Source organism: Neofelis nebulosa, chromosome 2, assembly GCF_028018385.1.
Source record: "Neofelis nebulosa isolate mNeoNeb1 chromosome 2, mNeoNeb1.pri, whole genome shotgun sequence".
Lineage (NCBI taxonomy): Eukaryota > Metazoa > Chordata > Mammalia > Carnivora > Felidae > Neofelis > Neofelis nebulosa.
In genome coordinates this window covers 100215536-100235883 of record NC_080783.1, presented here as the reverse complement: position 1 = coordinate 100235883, position 20348 = coordinate 100215536, and the positions used below count along the sequence as shown (strand labels likewise).

At 36.0% G+C, this 20348-nt stretch overlaps 1 protein-coding gene across 2 annotated transcripts in view; it reads right to left on the bottom strand.

The window, feature by feature from the left end:
* Positions 1-20348, bottom strand: part of DPP10 (dipeptidyl peptidase like 10) — a 650645-nt gene that overhangs the window by 99217 nt on the left and 531080 nt on the right. For both annotated transcript variants that reach the window (XM_058715478.1, XM_058715477.1), the window contains exons 9-10: positions 13926-14080; positions 6921-7018 (exon numbers count right to left, since the gene is read on the bottom strand). In XM_058715478.1, the coding sequence (XP_058571461.1) occupies positions 6921-7018; positions 13926-14080 (253 nt within the window). The remainder of the gene's footprint in view (positions 1-6920; positions 7019-13925; positions 14081-20348) is intronic.

The window sequence follows — 20348 nt, the reverse complement described above, 5'->3', positions numbered from 1 at the left end:
GTTTAAACTATTTTGCACGCATTATCATGTTCAGCAGTGTGAATATCAAAAAGGGGGAAATATAGGTACTAACCTCTAATAGATTTATCTAGAGGATTTAGCATGGAAGAAAATGATAGTGGATACTATAATCAGGAAAAGAAATGCTGAATTCTGACAATATATATTTCTGATTAATTGGTGCAAATGTTATTCACAATTAAAGTTAAAAAATAGTGTGATTTTTTTTCAAAAAAAAATAGTGTGATTATTGTAAACAACTGACCACAGACTACAAAATCACAGAGGTTAATTTATAGAAAAATCTAGATAGCACTGGCATACATAAATTTTCAAACCCAATCAGAAATTTGTCTTAATTAGCTAAAGTGAGTAATATTATATATTGTGCCAAATGAGATGACAACCAACATGAACAGTTTTTAAAATAATTAACAGCGGCCACAACAAACATAATTTAAATATTCATCTTAAGGGTTTTCCCTTCCAAAGTAGCCCTCAAGTGTAATGTTGCAAGAACATCTTCTTTATAATGTCTTCACAGACGTTGACACATATTTATTATCTACAGTAGAAAATCTTGACTTTTAACAAGATTTCATGTTAATAAAACAACTGAAATTCAACTAGTACAAATCTGGTGAATAAGTGATTTTTAAAGGGGAACACTAATTTAGGTGTAAAGTTAAAATAATTAATTTATATTCATACCACTTAACATTTCTCTTTGATTAGATAATGTGATTAGTGTGTTTGTATGTAATGTGTCTTATGCCTACAAGCACAATTTACTGTGATGCCATCTATCTTAGGATATACCCTTATTTATAATATGAAAGATGAGAGTTCTCCCCAAAATTGAATTTATAAGGTTTATCAGGGGTAACTTCAAACCACTGAAATTTCCACGATAAAGTGTTGTGATTATCTAAAATGAAAGTTAAAGTAAAGCTTCGCACATAAGAAGTAAGTCACACCCTGTATTCTTTCTTTCCTTGTCTCAGGATCCTAGGTGCACTTCTCCTTAGTTTGCTCATAAGCAATCAGGCTTCCTCAAATGAGGGAATAGGGAAGGGCCCTTACCTGGAAATCACACTCCTTGGCCTGCCTGCTGCTGATGTCCTCCTGGAAATCCATCTCAGGAACACATTAGATCTGGTGTCCCACGACCAGTGACCAGCGGAAGTGTCCCTTCCTTACAACTGGCTTTCCTGCTTGTTCCTAGTCTCCATGGCTCTGGATAACCCAGGAAGTCCTCAAGGAGTTCATCCTCTTGAGCCATAGAGACAGAGACAAGCAGGTTAGAGGGATTGCACTCAAGTCAAGAAAGACTTTCTATCAGCTGGGTGGTCTGGCACAGAAGATCTAATTGTTCACAAGGGCACATGGAATGGAGGCCCCAGCATCATCAGCAGACAGGTACTATGCTAGAAGTCACACATGCGTTTTCACTGACTTCCTGTCTAATCACTACTCCAAGTTCACAACATAATCTTTGTACGTATATAGTGGCACCAAACTCTTTCTCTTCCAGATAGTCCAGGATCTCTACCCATAACTGTATGGTCATGGCATGCGTGACCAACTCATCGCTAGTCAATTCCAAAGACTTCTGTTAAAAACTATGCATTACTTGTAAGAAGGGTCACTTAGGACATTTCTATGAACAGAGAAATTGTTATTAACTTGATTCTCTTGGAAGAAACAACACTCCTTGGCAGAAAAGAAAGATACAGTATAGACTAGACATACTTCAACGATACAGGAAGGACAAACTATCAAGTCAAAGACACAGAGTAAGGAGAAACTACAGATAAAACATTACTGTTTCTCCTCAGCCTGGAGATATCTGAATACAAAGGATAATCACTTCCTCAAAACAATCTGGAAAATGCCTAGAACTTAAATATATATTTTAAAATTTTACTTATAAATTCCAGTAAAGATAAGGTAATGCTTATAATACCTTACACTCATAGTGTAAAAATTTACAAAATGTTACTTCCCCTTAAGATGAGATGAATTATCGGGGGAGCCTGGGTGACTCAGTAGGTTGAGTGGCCAACTCTTGATCTTGGCTCAGGTCACGATCTCACAGCTTATGAGATCAAGCCCTGTGTCTGGCTCTGTGCTGACAGCACAAATCTGCTTGGGATTTTTTCTCTCCCTCTCTGTTCCTCCTCCACTCATAAGAGAGTGAGGCTGCTGTCTCTCTCAAAATCAATAAATAAACTTAAAAAAAAAAGATGAGGTGAATCATCTAACTCCCAAATGGGTCTGGAATGTTCATGAAGGGGCATTATCTTATTCCCTACTGTGCTACATTCTGAAGAATCAACACAGACAATAATTAAAGAGTATGAGCTGAATTACTGTTGAAGAAAAGTTTCATTCATGATCTGAATTTGTTTGATAAAAGATCTTTAGCTGAATCACAAATATGCTTTTTGAAAAAATAAAGAAGTATGGGGGAAGGAAAAAGGAAAAGAAATTATGCCTTTCTCCAAGCTATGGTATCCTTTTATTTTTAAAACCATATAAATGGATAGAAATTAACTTTACACACTTTGAGTAGAGTTTAAGTATCTGGTTGAAGGGAAGATCTACTGAATGCTGATTCTACCTTGGGGACATATTTCTATTATAATTATGAACATTAGTTGTTATAAATCAATTAATCAATCAACCAGGTAAAGAATCAACAGACCAAAACAAATGACCTAACGTCTTCAAATTCTATACAAACCTTGCTCTTTGGAACGGGAATGAAAGAATACGAGCTTATAAGGTAGCTCAAGGCCTAAGAGATGCTTTTTCTATTTATAAGTCTTCCTCCCTATATGGTATGCACATATATATTCAATTATTATTATTGTCATGATGGTGATTTTATGAGAGGGAAAAAAATCTAAGAGATGGTCATATATGAGGTTCAGATTTAGTGGAAAAAAAGAAAAAGAAAAAAAAAAGAGTTCATAAATACACAGAGCAATAGAGTAAGAGTCATGTATTGATTGCCATTGTGCAGATCTGAAGATATTATAAAAATATAGTAGATGTTTAGATAGCATACCCAAAAAAGGAGTAGATATGTACATTATTACGGGGTAAATTAACTATTTGGGTATTCTGCTACTGAGAGTTTAAATAGAATTTCAAATGATATGGGTAGCTATGAAACCATATGTTATGAACACAACACAAACTCCACAAAAAAGAGAGCATATGATGGTCTTAACAGAGCATGGGGAAAGGACGAAACTAATAAAATTAATTTATGCTTGTTTACATTTATACATTAAAAATAATGATTTGTATTTCTTGGAATTTGTAGGAATACGGTCACTAATAAATATGAGAATACTGATACTGATAGTTGACAACAAAAATTTACTTTATATATTTACATATATAATTTTTTTAATATAAAAAAGAATTTGAGTTAGCATAGAAAGATTTAAGAATAACATGATAAAGAAAATTAGAAAGAGAAAAAGGAAAATAAGTTAAGAGAGGGAAACAGGTGTTACCAAAGGTAAGCGTCATGTCTAAAGTACACTAATGCAGTTATGTGACTCACCGTACACGTAAGAAAAATATGGGAAGTTTGCAGGAGAAGCACATGCATCAGTTCAGATAAATCATAGATGTGTGTATATGTTTGCATATGAGTGTGTATGTGTATGTGTCTGTATAGAAATAGAGACACTGAAAGACACACACACACACACACACACACACACACACACAGGAAGAGACAGAAACAGAGAGGCAAAGAGACAGAGATAGAAACAGCACCAAACACAGACAGAACACTGTATAGAAATAGAGAGATTTAAAGACACACACACACACACACACACACACTCAGAGAGACAGGCAGAGAGACAGAAACAGAAACAGTACTAGACACAGAGACAGAACACTTCTCATGTGGCTTCAGAAAAATCATAGTGTTCTGGCGGGGACATCTCCAACCTATGCCTAAACAATGATAAACTTCTTAGAGCAAATATATTCTTAAATTATTTGTATGGAATACTCTCTGTTTGCCAGGTCCATTCTCCAACTGTCCCTCTGCAGTTTCCAGAGGCTGGCCTCTACAGTGAGGATGCCTTGACAGTGGAAGGCCTCTGCAGGATACTCAAAGGTTGAGAGGAGAGAGAGTTCAGGGTATTAATTCCCGGTACCCACTCACTATTAGGGTATGGCTTGGCAATGACTGAATTGCTTAATCTGTGGACACATCCTACTGGTCTATCCTATTCTTCAGAACTACAGGCTTCTGGATTCATAATAGCCTGTGCTTCATTCCTTTAGTCCTGGGACCACCATACCTTTCCCTGATAGCCGACTTTAAATTGCTTTCCCATCCTTTGTGTTTCCCCTTAATCCTGCCCACATTTTTGTTAATAGTCCCTTAATTAATTGCATTTCACTTACCCGTCTTGAGTGTGCCATTTTGTTAATTTTTAGGACCCTGACCATTCAATTATGAAAACCAGTACACTCTTAGATCTCTCACTAGGAGGGCACAATAGTTTTCTAGCTAATTTCTATATGGCTAAAATACTAAGTATTATATATTAGAGATGTTAATAATCCTAAAACAAAATCAAAGAAAACATAAAAGTTTGGTTTCCATCTTATGTGAAGCTAGAGGAATGCAACTTTGTTTGATTCACACCATGGATATATTTATTTTGTTCATGTTTGTGTGTCTCTGGACCTAATACCTATACATAGAGCATCAAGTGCTCTAAAATGATCTAAAATTCATTTATTACTCCTCTGTGAACTGGATTGAAGCTCTCTACCAGAAACAAATGAGTAAGGAAATACACTTCTGTAAAACTGAAGCAGGAGAAATATTTTAAAGTATCAGTTTTAAAGTAAATTTTGATCTTGAGTTTTTCAACAAAAATCGTACATTTTGGTACACTTCACATGCACTTAATGTAAGACCATGAGGCAGAAAAAGCCAAATTGTTTGGTGCATTGTATACATAAGTTAATACATGACTCTCCCAAAATTGTAGACCAAATTCATCACTAAATCAACATACCTGAATTACATTTAAGAAATCTTTCTTCACAAGATTCTTCCTCACTTTTAGCGGGATCTTTTATATTATTGCGCATGCATACATACACACATACACACACGCATACACACACATACATACATCCCTTTTCGGCATGGGTGACTAATTTTATCATATTGTACCTCAAATATTACAGACATACACTTAACTAGTAACCCAATAAATGACAATGGATTCTATCTTTAAGAATTTTTGTGTTTGGTGACATTGCTATATCCTATTGAGTGAACTCTCTAGCAGCCTCTGGGGTTATAAGGTCAAGGTCCAGAATCACCACTTTTTCTCAGAAGAAGACTGGATATTGTAAAGTTGACTTCCACTTCAAAGATTTCAAATGATTAATGAAAATGAATGTGTGTGTGTGTGTGTGTGTGTGTGTGTGTGTGTATTACTTTAAGATGAAGTTATTCAGACCCAGAGAGAGAGAGAGAGGGAGAGATTTGCCCAAGGTCACCTAATGAAATGATGGCAGAGATTTGACTCAGACACTCCAGTCTAGTGACCTTCTCTGTTAATTAAGAGCATTAAAACAAACTGAAGAAAAAGACAAGAGCTCAGGACCTAAAATACAAATGGCTTCCATCATTATTTCATCTGTGCTTAATTCCTTCATGGCTAGCAGACCGAGTGCGGAATTAGAGTTCCTACCTGATTTGGCCAACTCTATTGCCTTCTAAATGTTAATCCCGGTGGTCCTGTAAGGTCTTCCATCATGACCTGCATGAAATGCTCTGTAACTTGTAGGAGGCTTTACCACATTTTCTACTTCTGCTACCAACTAATCTTGGGGTTCAATTTTCTCCCCAAGCCTCATCTTTTCCATCACTAATAGGAACAAATTATATTAGGTAGTTATGGGTGCCCTTCTGGTGTAAGCCTTCCATAAATTTTTAATAACTTTATAAGTAGGAAACATTTCCACATACTTCAAGCTATAATATCTGTGAAAATCCCCAATTCTGATGGAATTTTCCTGAATACATTGATGGATCAACGTTTGAGTGGAATTTATAGGTGAATCAATCCCCTAGGACTGATTGTTGATGGCATCAAAACAAAGTTTGAGCTTAGCCCCATATCATCCAATATAGTGTGAAAGTATTTTCCTAAGTCAGCTACCTATTCCTTCCCCAGGACCTTTGTAAAGTTTTAAAGGGCTGCACTATTTGAAAGAATACCCATGAAGTTTGAGACCACTCTGAATTTCAAAATCCACACGGATATTTGATTCACTGTTCATTACTAGAAATTTTGCTAATATTAAAATTATGCTTCTGACACAAAAAGTGTTTCTTCTATTTCCATTCAAACTTCCTAAATAAGAAGGCTTCTTATGTAGGATGTTTTAAAACAACATCTCATTACATTTCCCTGCCTGGAGAAGAAACCTAGGGAATCACTCCCAAGTTATAGGGAGAATTTCTTCTGGAAAAACCACACAAATTCTAGGAAGACTGTACTCTTTTAAAGAAGATCTCTTTTCAGGTCCTTTTAAAAGAGGCATTTCCAGGAAGAAAATTCAATGGAAAATTATCCTTTGCTCCCATTTCCCTGTCATATCTCCTGCAAAAGGCCTAATTCTCAGTATCACTACATTCAGTCATTTTGTGGGGCTGCTAATCACTTGGAAACTTTAAATGCTCCCTGAGAACAACAAGAAATCCAGAATGAGTTCATTCCTGCACTAATGGGACAACCTCAGATTTATTTTCAAGTGGATTTGTTGAGCTTATCACCTCTCTCTAAATTGCAACAAAATGATAATTGAAGTTAAAGTAACTATTTCCAAGTAAAAATAAAATGGAGATTGCATACCTTGATTTAAAGCTGTCAGGTGGCATGAGTTCCAAAGTATGAGTTGGTCCATATAGGTTTACAACATATAATTTGATGGTTGGGTTCATTTGACCTGCCTTTGAGAAAATGAGAGTTGTAATACAAACATATTAAGCATTAAATTATATTGAAAAGGAAAGTGTTTTGATTCCTTTACAATTCTGCATTAGAATACGGAAAAAGTTTAATTTCTCTAAAGTAGAAATGATTTCAAATTCAACAACCTGATTGCCTTCAATTGTTTTTGTAGATTGCTGTTTCTCAAGCATTTTAGTCAGACAATTAAAGGTGATGGAAAATCATGATGGCTTTATTCATTAGGCATCGCTACTGTGTTCTTTCCCTAGGATAACACCAGAAGGGCTGGCTTTACAAAACAATGAGTAGAACAAGCTGCTACTTACATTATAGGATAAGAAATGCAATGAGAGAAAACCTTAGCTAATTAAAAGAAGAAGAAGAAGAAAACGAAGAAGACGACCTGCCAATCTAGGTAGCACATGCTTAAAATTCCTCAATACCTAATCCCTTCCATTGCATTAAACATTCCTAGATTTCCTTTTAAACTGTAGTGAACACTACATGGGGTGCAAGTGCCCCTTCAGAGGTGGTGGGCCACAGAACATACTGCCCTCACTAAGTACCGAGCTAGAAGAGTAGAAAGACAGTGATAAGAATAGGTAATAACTAGCCTAGAGCATTAGTATGTTTCTGGCTCACAGTATATAGTAAAGGCATTACATTAAACAACCTACTAAATATTCCTACTTCCCACTTAATATATAATTATAACCCTTTTCCAGATGACAATGGAGAAGCCAAGCAAACAGTGGAAGATGGGATATCTAATAACTGAGGAAGCCGGCATGTAAACCCGGGATGCTCTTCCCTGCTACAGTTATGCGTCAGTTCATTCCTAGGCAATAGTTTCCAAAGTCTTTCTGAATATACTATGAACTCATAGGGGGAAGAAATGGGACCTTTTACCAATATATTCCAAGCAGTTTGGAATGAATACAAGAATGTGTATGTGAATAAATGACTTACAGAATCAGTTGACTACTGGTGGCACAATGTGTTTCTGAACAAAGTACCGATGTGTTGTTGGGGTGTGACTGATGTTTTAGGAGAAGGCTATCTGAGATATACAAAGAAAGACAAGGAAATTAAAAGTGGGTTAAATTAGAAGACTGACAAAATCTAAGGAGGATGATAAAAGTGATTTAAAGAGGAGAATGAAAATGAAAAATCCATGTCCAAGTAATTGGCATTGATAAAACCCAAAGTTGAACAGGACCAGAAGCAACGTAATGCATTCCACCAACTCAGTAATAGCTCCATGAGAACTGTGTTATTAGGCTATTAAATATGACTAGCATGGAGGGAAAGGCAAAGGGATGAATGGGTGAAGCACAGAGGACTTTTAGGGCAGTGAAAATTACTCTGTGATACCATAATGATGGATACATGTCATATATTTGTCCAAATCTACAGAATGCACAACACCAAAAGTGAACTGTAATGGAAACTATGGACTTTGGGTGATTATGATATGTCAGTGTAGCTTCATCAATTATAACAAATGCACCATTGTAGTGAGTGATGCTGATATTGGGAGAGGCTATGCATGTGTGCGTGCAGATGGCATATGGGAATTCTGTCCCTTTCTCTCAATTCTGCTGTGAACCTTAAACTGCTCTAAAAAATAAAGTCTTAATAATAAACAAAAATAACTAGCACACCTGTGGAAGTGTATCATACACAGGTCAGAGGTTCTGAGCCAAAGAAAGGGGTCAGGAATGTCTTCCACTACAGAAACAATGCTGTAAAGAGAGATGATGGCAATGGTTCATATACTGAAGGGCTTCCAGGAAGATAAGCTATGATCCTGCCTCATGGAGTAGGGTCTGGTGTCAGATTTTATAAAGTTTTTCATTATTTTAAAACCCTAAAGTTCTGGGCACATCTGTCTTGGACAGTTTAGTTTTATACCACACACAGGAGCTCCCTTTCACATCGCTACTGTTTCAATTTAATTGTCATGACTCTCCCTGAAAAAAACAGCCTTATCCATTTTTTCAATCTAACCATTTCTTTAGTTTGACCACATATACTAAAAATTAGAGCTGGGATACAATATTTAGTAGTGCCATTCAAAGTGTTGAACTTTGACCAGCAGCAAGTATCCATCAGTTTCACCTGGCATCTTAGAAACACAAATACTAGGCCCTACACAAACTCAAAATCACAATTTGTCTTGTGGGCCCAAGATTCTGTGTTTTATCAAGACTCCCAGATAGCTATAATTAGTATGCAAATTTTATAAGACACTGAAATATAAGTATATATTTTTGTAATAATATATATTATTGCTAGTATATGTAGTAATACATATATATTCAATAATGTATAATAATATCTAATAACATATAATAATATATAATATTGTATACATATATACACATATTGGATACATGTGTAATATATACATATATATATTATATATTACAGTTCAGTGGTTACCAAAGGTGTTAACCTGCATCAGAATTACCCAGAGGGCAGGAAGTCTTGTTTAATAAGATTTAACCAGCATTTCTCATGTCATGGGACATGACTCTTATTTACTGAATATAGATGATGGGCAAGATGTTAAAGATCCTCAAGTATTGTTTGATTATCAAAAATGAGACAATACTTCTCTGAGAATATGTCACAAGTCAGCAGTTTTGAGTCAAAGTAGGTTTCCCTTCTGTAGCTTAAAAATAGCTCATAATTTTGTCACATAGACTAACAAAACAGTAATTTCTAAAAATGTCTAAAGTTTAAAAAATGTCTAAAACAGTATATAGTAGCAAATTAAAAAGATAACTATCATAAAGACACTGAATTTTCTAGTTGTTGAAAAATTGTGCCTATTATTTTTTATTTTTCAATAAACTCATTTAGAAAAAGAGAAATTAAATTGATCTTTTTGTCAGTTCTTATCAATGATGAATAATTTTATGACATACTTTGTCAAAGACACAGATGGTATTCACCATACCATAAGATAGTTTTTTTGTTCGTTTGTTTGTTTTTAATGTTTGCAACTCTGCTATGCTTCTACCTGTATGGGATCACCGATAACCCTGTTAGCTTTTACATGAAAACAAACTAAAATTTGTGTACACATGTGGCCAATTTTAGATAAAAAACAAACATTAGGCTATTTCCAAAACTCAGCTGTCCATCAGTCTATAATCTCAATTAGATTTTTATCTCTCCATGGAGTTTTGAAATTAAGTGCACACTGCAAGTTCATTCACACCTTTCAATATCTGGATCATTTCAATACTTTGCAAATTAGAGGAGTTCATCTATTTGCTTTTTACAGTCACATTTTCCAGAAAGACTGCATATCTACAGAATCCTTCCTCTATAATTCTGAAACACAAGCCTCAATAATAATTAACCTTATTTTACTGGCAACTAAATTGTCATTAAACGAGATAATGCTTTAATTAAGAAGATTAACCTGAGGTTACTGAGATAGAACTGTGCATCTCTTTTGTGCTGAATTGCTAATGATAGGGTATTTTATGAGTTCTGAATCATGCTGAATTAAGTAAAATACAAATATATTTGTTTAGTGTAAGTATTTCATTAGTAAATCTGACCACATTGAGTATTTGCTGCACTTATTTTAATCTAGTTTAATTTGAAGCACAATTTAGTGTGAACTCTATGAATTACTTCAATGTCTAAAGTACTACTTTTTGTAAGTTTATTGCAAAAGTAAGAGCAAATCAAAATAATACAGTTGTTAGTGGAAGAACTGACAAATGTTTTGGTTTTTTTTAAACCAGAGTGGAAAATAATGACTTTCAAAGTTTAAGTAATTTATCCAAAATGATACTGAAACTTATTCTGAGAACAAGGATCAAGCTCAGACCTACTTTCTTCCAGTCCTATGGTCTTAAGTACCTGGGCAGGGATTCCTACTAAAAACCTCCCGAGGATTTACGATTCTTTCTCTTGGCATGGCTGCTAGAATAGCTAATGTTTCTTTGTGTTTAATACTCCTCAGTGGTGGTAATTAACACACACTCAGGACTTTTACCTTGCATTACCTGTCTTTATCTATGTATCTATTATTTATATATCTTATGTATCCATCCATCCATCCATCACCTCTCTCTCTCTCTCTCTCTCTCTCTCTCTCTCTCTCTCTCTCTGCCTGCCTACCTACCTACCTACCTATCCATCTATCTATCTCATGTGTGAGACTAAGAATCATATGTATATCTTACTAAGTCATTAGGAGTAAATGGAGCAAACAGAGCTACACATATATTTGTTAATTTGACAAGATGATATTTCGATTCCAGATATGTCCTCAGATATATAAGTTAACCTCTGTTAGTTTTACAAAGAGGGACAGAATCAATAAATTTGAGTTATTTCCCTGTTCTTAAAATAACTCTGACTTTTATAAAAGGACTTAGCCTTTTAGAGAGCTCAGTTTGTCCATTTATAAATAGAGACAATTGTGAAGAAGTCCAAATAAGGAAAAAAAAAATAGTGAAACTATCTCTGAAAATATGAAGCATATTATTAGCACACATGATTTACATAATAGCAAAGATTATTTTATGCCTAGCTTTATTATTGAGAATTATAAAATAATTAACCTATTAATAACAAAATGTCTAGATTTATCAATGCAGTATTTTCTGAATCAAATTTTCTCAGATATTTCTATTTTTTTATGTGTTTGCCTCAGTCTTTTAAAATTATGAGGTCTAGGAGTGTCCCAGTTCAAGCACCAGCAGCCTCTAACTGAGAAGGCAATTTGAAAACGCACCTATTGCGTATGGTTCTTAGCGTGAGTCCTACAATTCCCCACTCCTCTTGGGACATGAATTACAAAAAAATTTGTTTCTTCCCTGGGGCTGATTTTATTTCCTTTTTGCAGTGAACAAACTAAACAGTTGTGTGTGAATATCTTGCCTATTCACATATGCTTTTCACAATATGCCACTTCATTTTGTATTTAAATTGTCAGGTGAATTTTCATTATCATAAGTAAATCAAATGATGTGAGAATTAATACATTTGAGAAGTCTTTTCAGTCATTTTTTGGGGGAAAGATGCAGTTATGCCTTATAGGAACAAACTGTCATTCGTAAAACATGGCTAAATCTATATTAGAGAAGTCATAAGTTGTGTACTTGAAGTACAATAAGAATCTCTTCGTGAATGTGATTATTTTGTTGTTAGGCCAGGTTGCCATTTTCTCCTGAAGAGCACAGAATATATACGACTTCTAACTTATATCCAGAAAAGACCCTATACATAATATTTCAAAATCATAAAATTAGATTCCTCTCAATTCTCCTGTCTTTCTCAGCTATAAGCCAGTCATTTAATACTACTTACAGTCTATGGAAGGAAGACAAGATTGAGAGAAAACAAACAAGCAAGCAAATAAAACCCAAAAAAACAAAGCCACAACAGATGGTACAGAATCTCACTGAGTAAACAATCTTCTTATTCCTGACTCTCTATATTCAAGCCAGCATCCATCCATCCTTCCTTCCTTCCTTCCTTCCTCCCTCCCTCCCTCCCTCCATCTCCTTTCTTCCCACCCTCCTTCCCTTCCTTCCTTTCCTCTCTTTCCTTTCCTTTCTCCCTCCCCTCTCCTCCCTCTCCCCTCTCCTCCCCTCTCCTCTCCTCTCCTCTCCTCTCCTCTCCTCTCCTCTCCTCTCCTCTCTTTCCCTACCTTGAGTAACTTGGGTCTGGTAGATGAGAGGAAAATAGAGAAAGTCACCCCTACCCAGACCATGCCTTCACTGCAAGTATAGAATAATATGTGTCATGGGTAATTTGTCCAATAATTTGACCAATTAATGTAATGCACAAGTTGAAAGGTACAAAACCTATCATGCTTGGGCAATATAAAGTACAACAAACGAAAGGAATGGCTAAAAAATAGCTTCTAAATCGAATTAGCATCCATCTCTTACCAAATTAAGAGGTGAACTGTGTAAAGTGTAATTTAAAAACTTTCCTATAAAACATCTTTACATGATTAATGCATAAGGGTCCTCACTTATGAGCCTTTTTCTTTGTAATATAATCATGGGGTAAATACACCTTTAAAAATAGAACTTAAGGTATCAAAAATGCCATACAATAGAAAAAACAGTTACACTCCAGATGTTTTGCAACCTGCTCCCTATTTGAAAATGGTTTTGCTCTCTGGGCAAGATTTCCATATTTGCCTCACTCAATAAAACAATTCCATCTATCTTAGCCATGCCTGGCTATGGCTCTACCCCAGCATGTTATAAAGTATGTTCCAGAGTATGCTCTGCCAAAATAATGCTGATGTTAATACTAATACTAATAAATTCTTTATAGAGATTCTTTATGCTTAGTCTATTCCTTACTGGAGATACTTTATGCTTAGTCAATTTTTTATGGGAGATTTATAATACACATTAACATATAGTATATTAAATGCTCTACAAAATAATCTGAGCAAAGTTGGATTTTTCTTTTTTTTTTTTTTTTGACTAAGAAATTTCAACTCATTTAACCATGAGACTTTTTCTTCCCTTATAACACCTATTACCAACTAGAACTAACAAATGTTAACAAACAGAATGTACTTTTGGAGAAACCTGTGCCTTAGCATCAGTGCTGCCCCTTATCTCTTCTCACCTTTTTTCTAACTGGGAAGGTGAGGGAAAACAAGAATGAGAGCATCAAAGGGAAATAAATGCAGCAAAAGTGACCGTTCCCAAGCCCTTAATCATCTCTACCTCTTCCTACCAGAACAGTGTGTACAGGCTACTGCAAGCTCTAAAAAGAGGAGTCAGCTGACCAGTAGGAAAAGCTTCTTTTTTTCTGCAAAGACAATTTGTTCACGAACCAAGGATACTATCAATCAAGTCAATGGTGCAAAGAGAGAGAACAAACTAGTACTTCTACGATACTTACCTTAGGATATGGATACTGCTTTCCTTTGGGATACAATGCTCCGGTAAATCGAGGAATAATCATGTTAGGCACCAACGAGTCATTTATCATCAGGAAGGCAAGCCTTTCTCCATCTGGTGACCACCAGTGGGCAATATGAGAATGCAGAAGTTCCTCTAGAATAAATGAGTGTTATTTGAAACCAACTGTAGTGATGTGGGCTCAGTGACCCACAAACATCTGTCCTTGAAATCTCCATCGCACATATACATTTTTTCCCTATGCGGTGTGTTGGGTTTTATCAACATCATGAAGAATTCTTTATTTCTGAGTTACCCTTTTAGTCCCAGGGGAAGCAGATGCAATGGAAAGAAAGGATGAAGCAATGAAGTCAGGATTTCACAGACCGTCAGCAAATGTGAAGAGAGAAGGTGAAAGCACTATTGGAATAAAAAGACTAAGAACAGTAACTGAAGACTGAGATATGACATAAAACCATCTTCATGTCACCATTCATTTATATTTGCATTCGATCATGTCTCCATCATCAAACAAGTTGAATTTCGGCATTTGTCAATGCCTTGACAAACTAGATTCATGAAATTATTTTGAGCTCTCAGGAAATAGAATAAGAAATATATTGGATATCATTCATGTGACCAGATCCACTATTCATTTGTCTATACCTGCCTTCTGGCCCAGTAAGTTAACTTGTATCAACTACAGTAAAAGGGCTGTCATGCTTTCCAGAGCATGGCCATTAGGGTACAATGGCAAGAGATTAGAAGGAGAAGAGTGAAATCAGAGTATTCACTCCCTTGGCCTTATCCTGAAATGGCACTTCAGGCTTGCTGTATGTTTTAAATAATGTCACTACTCCTAGGGATGCAGTCTTTTCTATGAAATGTTCTCCTTTTGTATCTTGCAATGCATGGTTCATCTCTATGGACATAGGGGTGGTATGATAGCTTGGTTGCTACTGGTCTAGATTATATCTCTGTCCTTTATGGTTTCACTTCATAAATGTGGTCTCTTTGTAAATAGATCTTCTTCAGATTCCTGAATGTGCCAGCTCTTTCCTTTTGGTACCTTGACAAATGCCGTGAAGAATACCAGCAATAGACTCAGAAAAGGGACCTTTAAAGTGAGACTTTGAGATTACCTTGGAGATCTATCTCTGTATCTATATCTGTATATCTATATCCATCTATATCTGCACTACCTTCGAGGTAACAATCACCTTTCCAGGAAGGAATTGGAGCATAAATAATCCGTAGCAAAGAATGGAATCATGAGTAATCCACTGTCACGGGTGATGACACAGAATGAAATGCAGATAGAGAGGAAAGGTTTGGGGAGGGTAATTGGTGGTGGCACTTGATTTCCACAACAATGGCAACTCTAAAGATTATAAAGTGAAGTTCACATGGTTCATATGACACCTCAGGGAGAGTACATAGACATAAACTGAAATTGAAACCATGACTGCAAAATCAGGGATACAAAAAGATCATCAGGGCATCTTTGAAGGAGTCTGTCTCTTCTGTAGTTGTAGGTAAGGCAGAGGTCCAAGAGTACACAGCAAGGGTTGCAGGGCTACAACACAAATTTAGTGGCTCAACTCTGTTTTTGTTTGTTTGTTTAAGCTAAGACAGAGATATTAGCGGAGAAGTACTGGGACCCTGGCACATAGGATAAAGATGCTTAGGTAAACGTGAGCAGTATGCTTATGCTTTCTGGACCAGTCTCATAAATAAAACATTTTATAGTGGAATGTTGCTATATGTGTCTAATTTTATGGCTGAAGATGCTGAACCTGAAAATTCCCACAAGTCTTCTTGCTGACAGAGGCAGCCTCTATCCAAGGGAGGGAGACATCCTCTGCATAAAGGCAGAGTGAAGATAAATCCCTGTAAAGTTTATGAGTTCTATATCCCTAGGGGAGAATTTGGAGATCTAGTAGCATAGTACACACCGAGATATATCTTCTAAAGTGAGAGAAAATTTGTTGGAATTGTACTCATGCAAAAGTGAAGAGGGAATAGATTCTTCAGATTCTGAAGAAACAGCTTAAAGCATATTCACATATGATGGCCTGTTCTACTTCCCAGACAACCTGTGAAGCTGCCCGCTCTGAGCAGAGTCTGTGCAAGAAAGGGCTATGCAGCACATCAAGGCCATGGTACAACCCTTTCTGCCACCTTTACCTTGTGAACCAGCAGATACAATGTTAATATAAATATTCATGGTAAACAGAGATGCTGTGCAGAGCTTCTGACACTCACTATATGGCAATCAAAACATAGATATTACAGGCTTTAGAGAAAGGCCATTTCCTCCTGTGCTGATTAATGTTCTCTATTTCAAAAGCAGATCTCTACTGGGGACTTGCAGAAGCAATTAGTCTGACCATGGGATGCCAAGTGTCTATGCAACCCCGATTGCCCATCATGAACTAAATGCTATCCAATTCACTGACCATAAAACTAAACACATAAAGCAATATCCCACTATAAAATAGAAGGGGTATATATGGGACTGGGACAGAACACAGAAGTAAAATGCCCAGAGTACTGCATCCTCTGCTTTACTCTGTCTCCTCAGCTCATGTCAAAATCTCAAGATGTGTTTTCTAATACATGTTGACAGGGGAGGAATAAATGCAGGTCTGGTTTATGGGCAGGTCTGTATGATGTACTTAAAGACTGTGAAATTGGATAGGCTCTGTACTACAGTCTGACTGAGGAATGGCATTAAAAGACCAAACTAAACATAAATCCTCCAAGTTGGCAGACTTTTGAACAAGATACTTAGTTTTCTACCTTTTGTGGAAGGAGAATTGGCTTGAAGCATGGGTCCACCCTGACTCATGCACGGTAACTAACAAAAGACCTGATCAGCGTTATGGGAAGACTAAAATTAGAAAATTAGTGACAAGGAAATGTAGGGAAAGATAACTGCATCCATCTATCAGGAGGGGTGAACATGTAAAAATGTAAAGATAGTAGTGTCCTACTTGATATCCACCAGAACACAGTGGAGGAGAGCAGTCTCTCCTCCACTGCATACTGGAGGAGGCTCTCAATAATCAGATGGACAATATGACTACTAAGTACAGGTCAGTCTGCTTGGGCTCCCACCATTACCTGCCAACAAGAGTGGCTGTCATTAAACTCTTGAAATGGCATGATTTCCCAACAGGACCAGCTGGCTACCTGGTGACAGGTAGATCACATGGGAACCATTCCATCAAGAACGGGTAGCATTTTGTCATTACAAAGACAGACACATACTCTGGTTTACATATGCCTTGGTTGCTTGAAGTCCCGTCAGCACTGCTATTCATGGACTTACAGAATAGCGTACCCATTATGACAATGATTCACCCACATCACCACCGAACAGAAAAGATTTTATAGCAAAAAGAAGGGCAATAGGCTCAGACCATAAAATTCAGTGTTCTCCATTAGCTATATGTACCTGGCTTGATGGAAGTGTGAACTAGTCTTTTCTATCTCAGTTTTGGCCCTATAACAACCTTAAAGTTAGGATGTCATCATACATATGTGTTTCTCTTGCATAGCCAGGAAGCACAGATCTGGGAACTAAGGGGTAGGAGTGTAGCATTCTCTTTCACCATCACCCTATTAACCCACTGGACACTGGACATATTTTGTTTCTTGTATTCAAGATAAGGAGATCAGTGGTTTTAGAAGTCCAAATGCCTAAGGGAGGATTGCTTCTAACAGGAAATGTCATAATCATGTTCCTCTGAATTAGAAGCTGAAATTTCCCCCTGACCATTTGGGGCTCAATAGGCCTGGAGGAAAAAAAAAAACTGACAGAAAACATAGTCACTGTGTGTCTGTCTGATAATCTCATCTTTCAGGAAGAATATATATGTCTTCACTATACAAAGGAGAGGAAAGAAAAAATATATCTGGACTCAGGAGATTCACAAATACTCCTTTGTTCAACTCTATCTCATTTTCCAATTCTACATTTTCCACATTCCAATTTCCATTTCAATGCAAAATTGAAATTGTAGCAACCTAATTAAGAAAAAGAAGCAAAGGAATAAGATTGGGCAGGGATAAAATTTTGGTTTGATCTACTAGGTAAATAACCTATGTAGTCAAAATGCTGGCAAAAGGTAAAGGCAAAAATGAATCATTAATTGACAAAGGAGCTATGATTACTAGGTAAGGCCTTATTTCTTATTTAATTGGGGCATTTCCCCTGAAGCCTTATATGAAAAACACAAGCGTTGGCTGTAGTTATAAATTTCAGGAATATAAACTGGACTGATGCCATTCTACAATGAAACAGTAGCAGATGGAATTTCATGTGTTCTTTCAAAGACACAAAGTTTTTGTTTAAGTAATAATAATACCACTTTATCTCTGAGTTTTTGTTGGCCATGGCCAAGATGAAACCAGATAAATCAAATGAAGAAAATAAAGGGTTTTTTTGCATGCTTTTTTTATTTTCTTGGTTCTCACCCATTGGAATCATGTGAGTCTGGCTATGTTTCCCAACCAAAACTTACTGCTTCTGTTACTGCAAAAACTATACGATTCCTTCTTTGTAGGTTCTAGTAACAGCTTACGTACCCTTTCCATTTCAGGTGTTAATGACTAAATCATTACCAGCCATAGATTGCTACATATCCCTTGTCTTTGATAAGTGACCCCTTCGTTGATAAATTGTTTAATACTACTTTGAATGTGCCATTTTTTTCCAATTGTAATTCTGATCCTGATTTGTACAAGTTACTTGCAATTCATATGAGGAGACCCATCCACAGGACACACTGAGGAAAAAAAAGGCTAAATGCCAAATGGGTGTAAATTCTTGTGAGACTTAAAGGTACAGAGAGATCAGATTGTGTTGCCTAAAATCAACACTCAGGGTTTCTAAGAAGTGGGTTCTATCCTAGCTGCAAATATGTATGCACAAGTACTGCCCAAGAATAAGAATGGCCGAGATTTGAGAACACTATTCAGGAGAAACTAGGTATCGTCTATTCTAATTTATTTTAGTGCGATCCATGTCTAAAGTTGTTCCTCACAAAAATGTTAAAATAGCAAAGTAGTACACACAAAAAGTTATGTGACTTCCTTCAGGTACAAAAAATCAAGCTAACTGAAATGGGCAGGAGATAAATAAAAGAATCTTTAATATGCATCTGCTTAAGAGTTCTCTTGGATAATGCACACACTTTTTTAATTACATCTAATAGGGGCTCTTACTCATGGAATGAAACTTCCTGTTTAATTATATTATATTATTTACAAACAATGTATTTCTACAAATTGCATTCCATTCCATTCCAATAAAGGTTTGGTTCTTTGTCTTTATTACAATGATTAGAAAATCTCAGTGCAGAACAGATGGAGTTTTCAACACATGTTGTTTTATATCAAAAACACTTAGAAACATAGCCTCAACACAAAGCACTTACAGAAAACTAATATATAATCATTGTGTTCAGATTAACATGCTATTCTGAAAAGTAAGCTGATTTCATCTATTTGTGGTATATCAATTTAGACAGATAAGATTTCCTGAGTATGCTACTGCCAGTCATAGGGGTCTATGGATGACTTTTCCCCTGTATTTCTTGTATCTCACTGTCAAGTTTCTTCAAAGAGTTGTCTATATTCATAAACTTTTCTCTTCCCATTTACACCTCTATCCACTGCCGTCCTGCTTCTGGTACCACAAATTGACTGATTTTGCTTTCATCAATTTCTGGTAGCAAATCCAACAGTAACTGTGGAATCCTTAGCTTATTTGACTTCCAGAGAATCAGCATTGTTATTCTGTCTTCCTCTGGCTTCCATGGCTGCCCCTCTAATTTTTTTCTCTTATCTGCCATAGTCCAGTTTTACTGAGAGTTAGTAAGTGCTCAATAAATATTTGTTAAATCAATAGCAAATTGATGAATGAGACGTCCTGTATCCAAGAGAAGGAAGGAAAAAAAGCAAAAATAGGCATTTTGTGTTATTCTCAGTGAGCAACCAAAAATGTACCGATTTCCATCTCTTGAAAGGGTATTGTTAATGCCGTGAATTTTTTCTCTCACTTCTTTCTTCTTGTCATTCTTAAAGCTCAATGCACAGACCATTTCTTCTATTAAGTGACTCTATATTCCTCTATCCCATTAGAATTAATTCTTTTATTTATATATCTATTGACCATGCTCCAAATGGTTCCTTATATAATAGTTGTTTACAGTTTTTCACTCCAGTAAGTTGGAAATACCCAAAACATAGAAACCCTATTCCTCATCACATTGTACTCAGATAATCCTGGAAAGATATATATACTCAGTAACTATTGAATTGAATATTGAGGAAGAATTCCTTAAAAATACATTTATAAATCATTTAGGCACAGTAGTTCCAATATTTCATATGCTCAAATAACTTAAAGTGATAG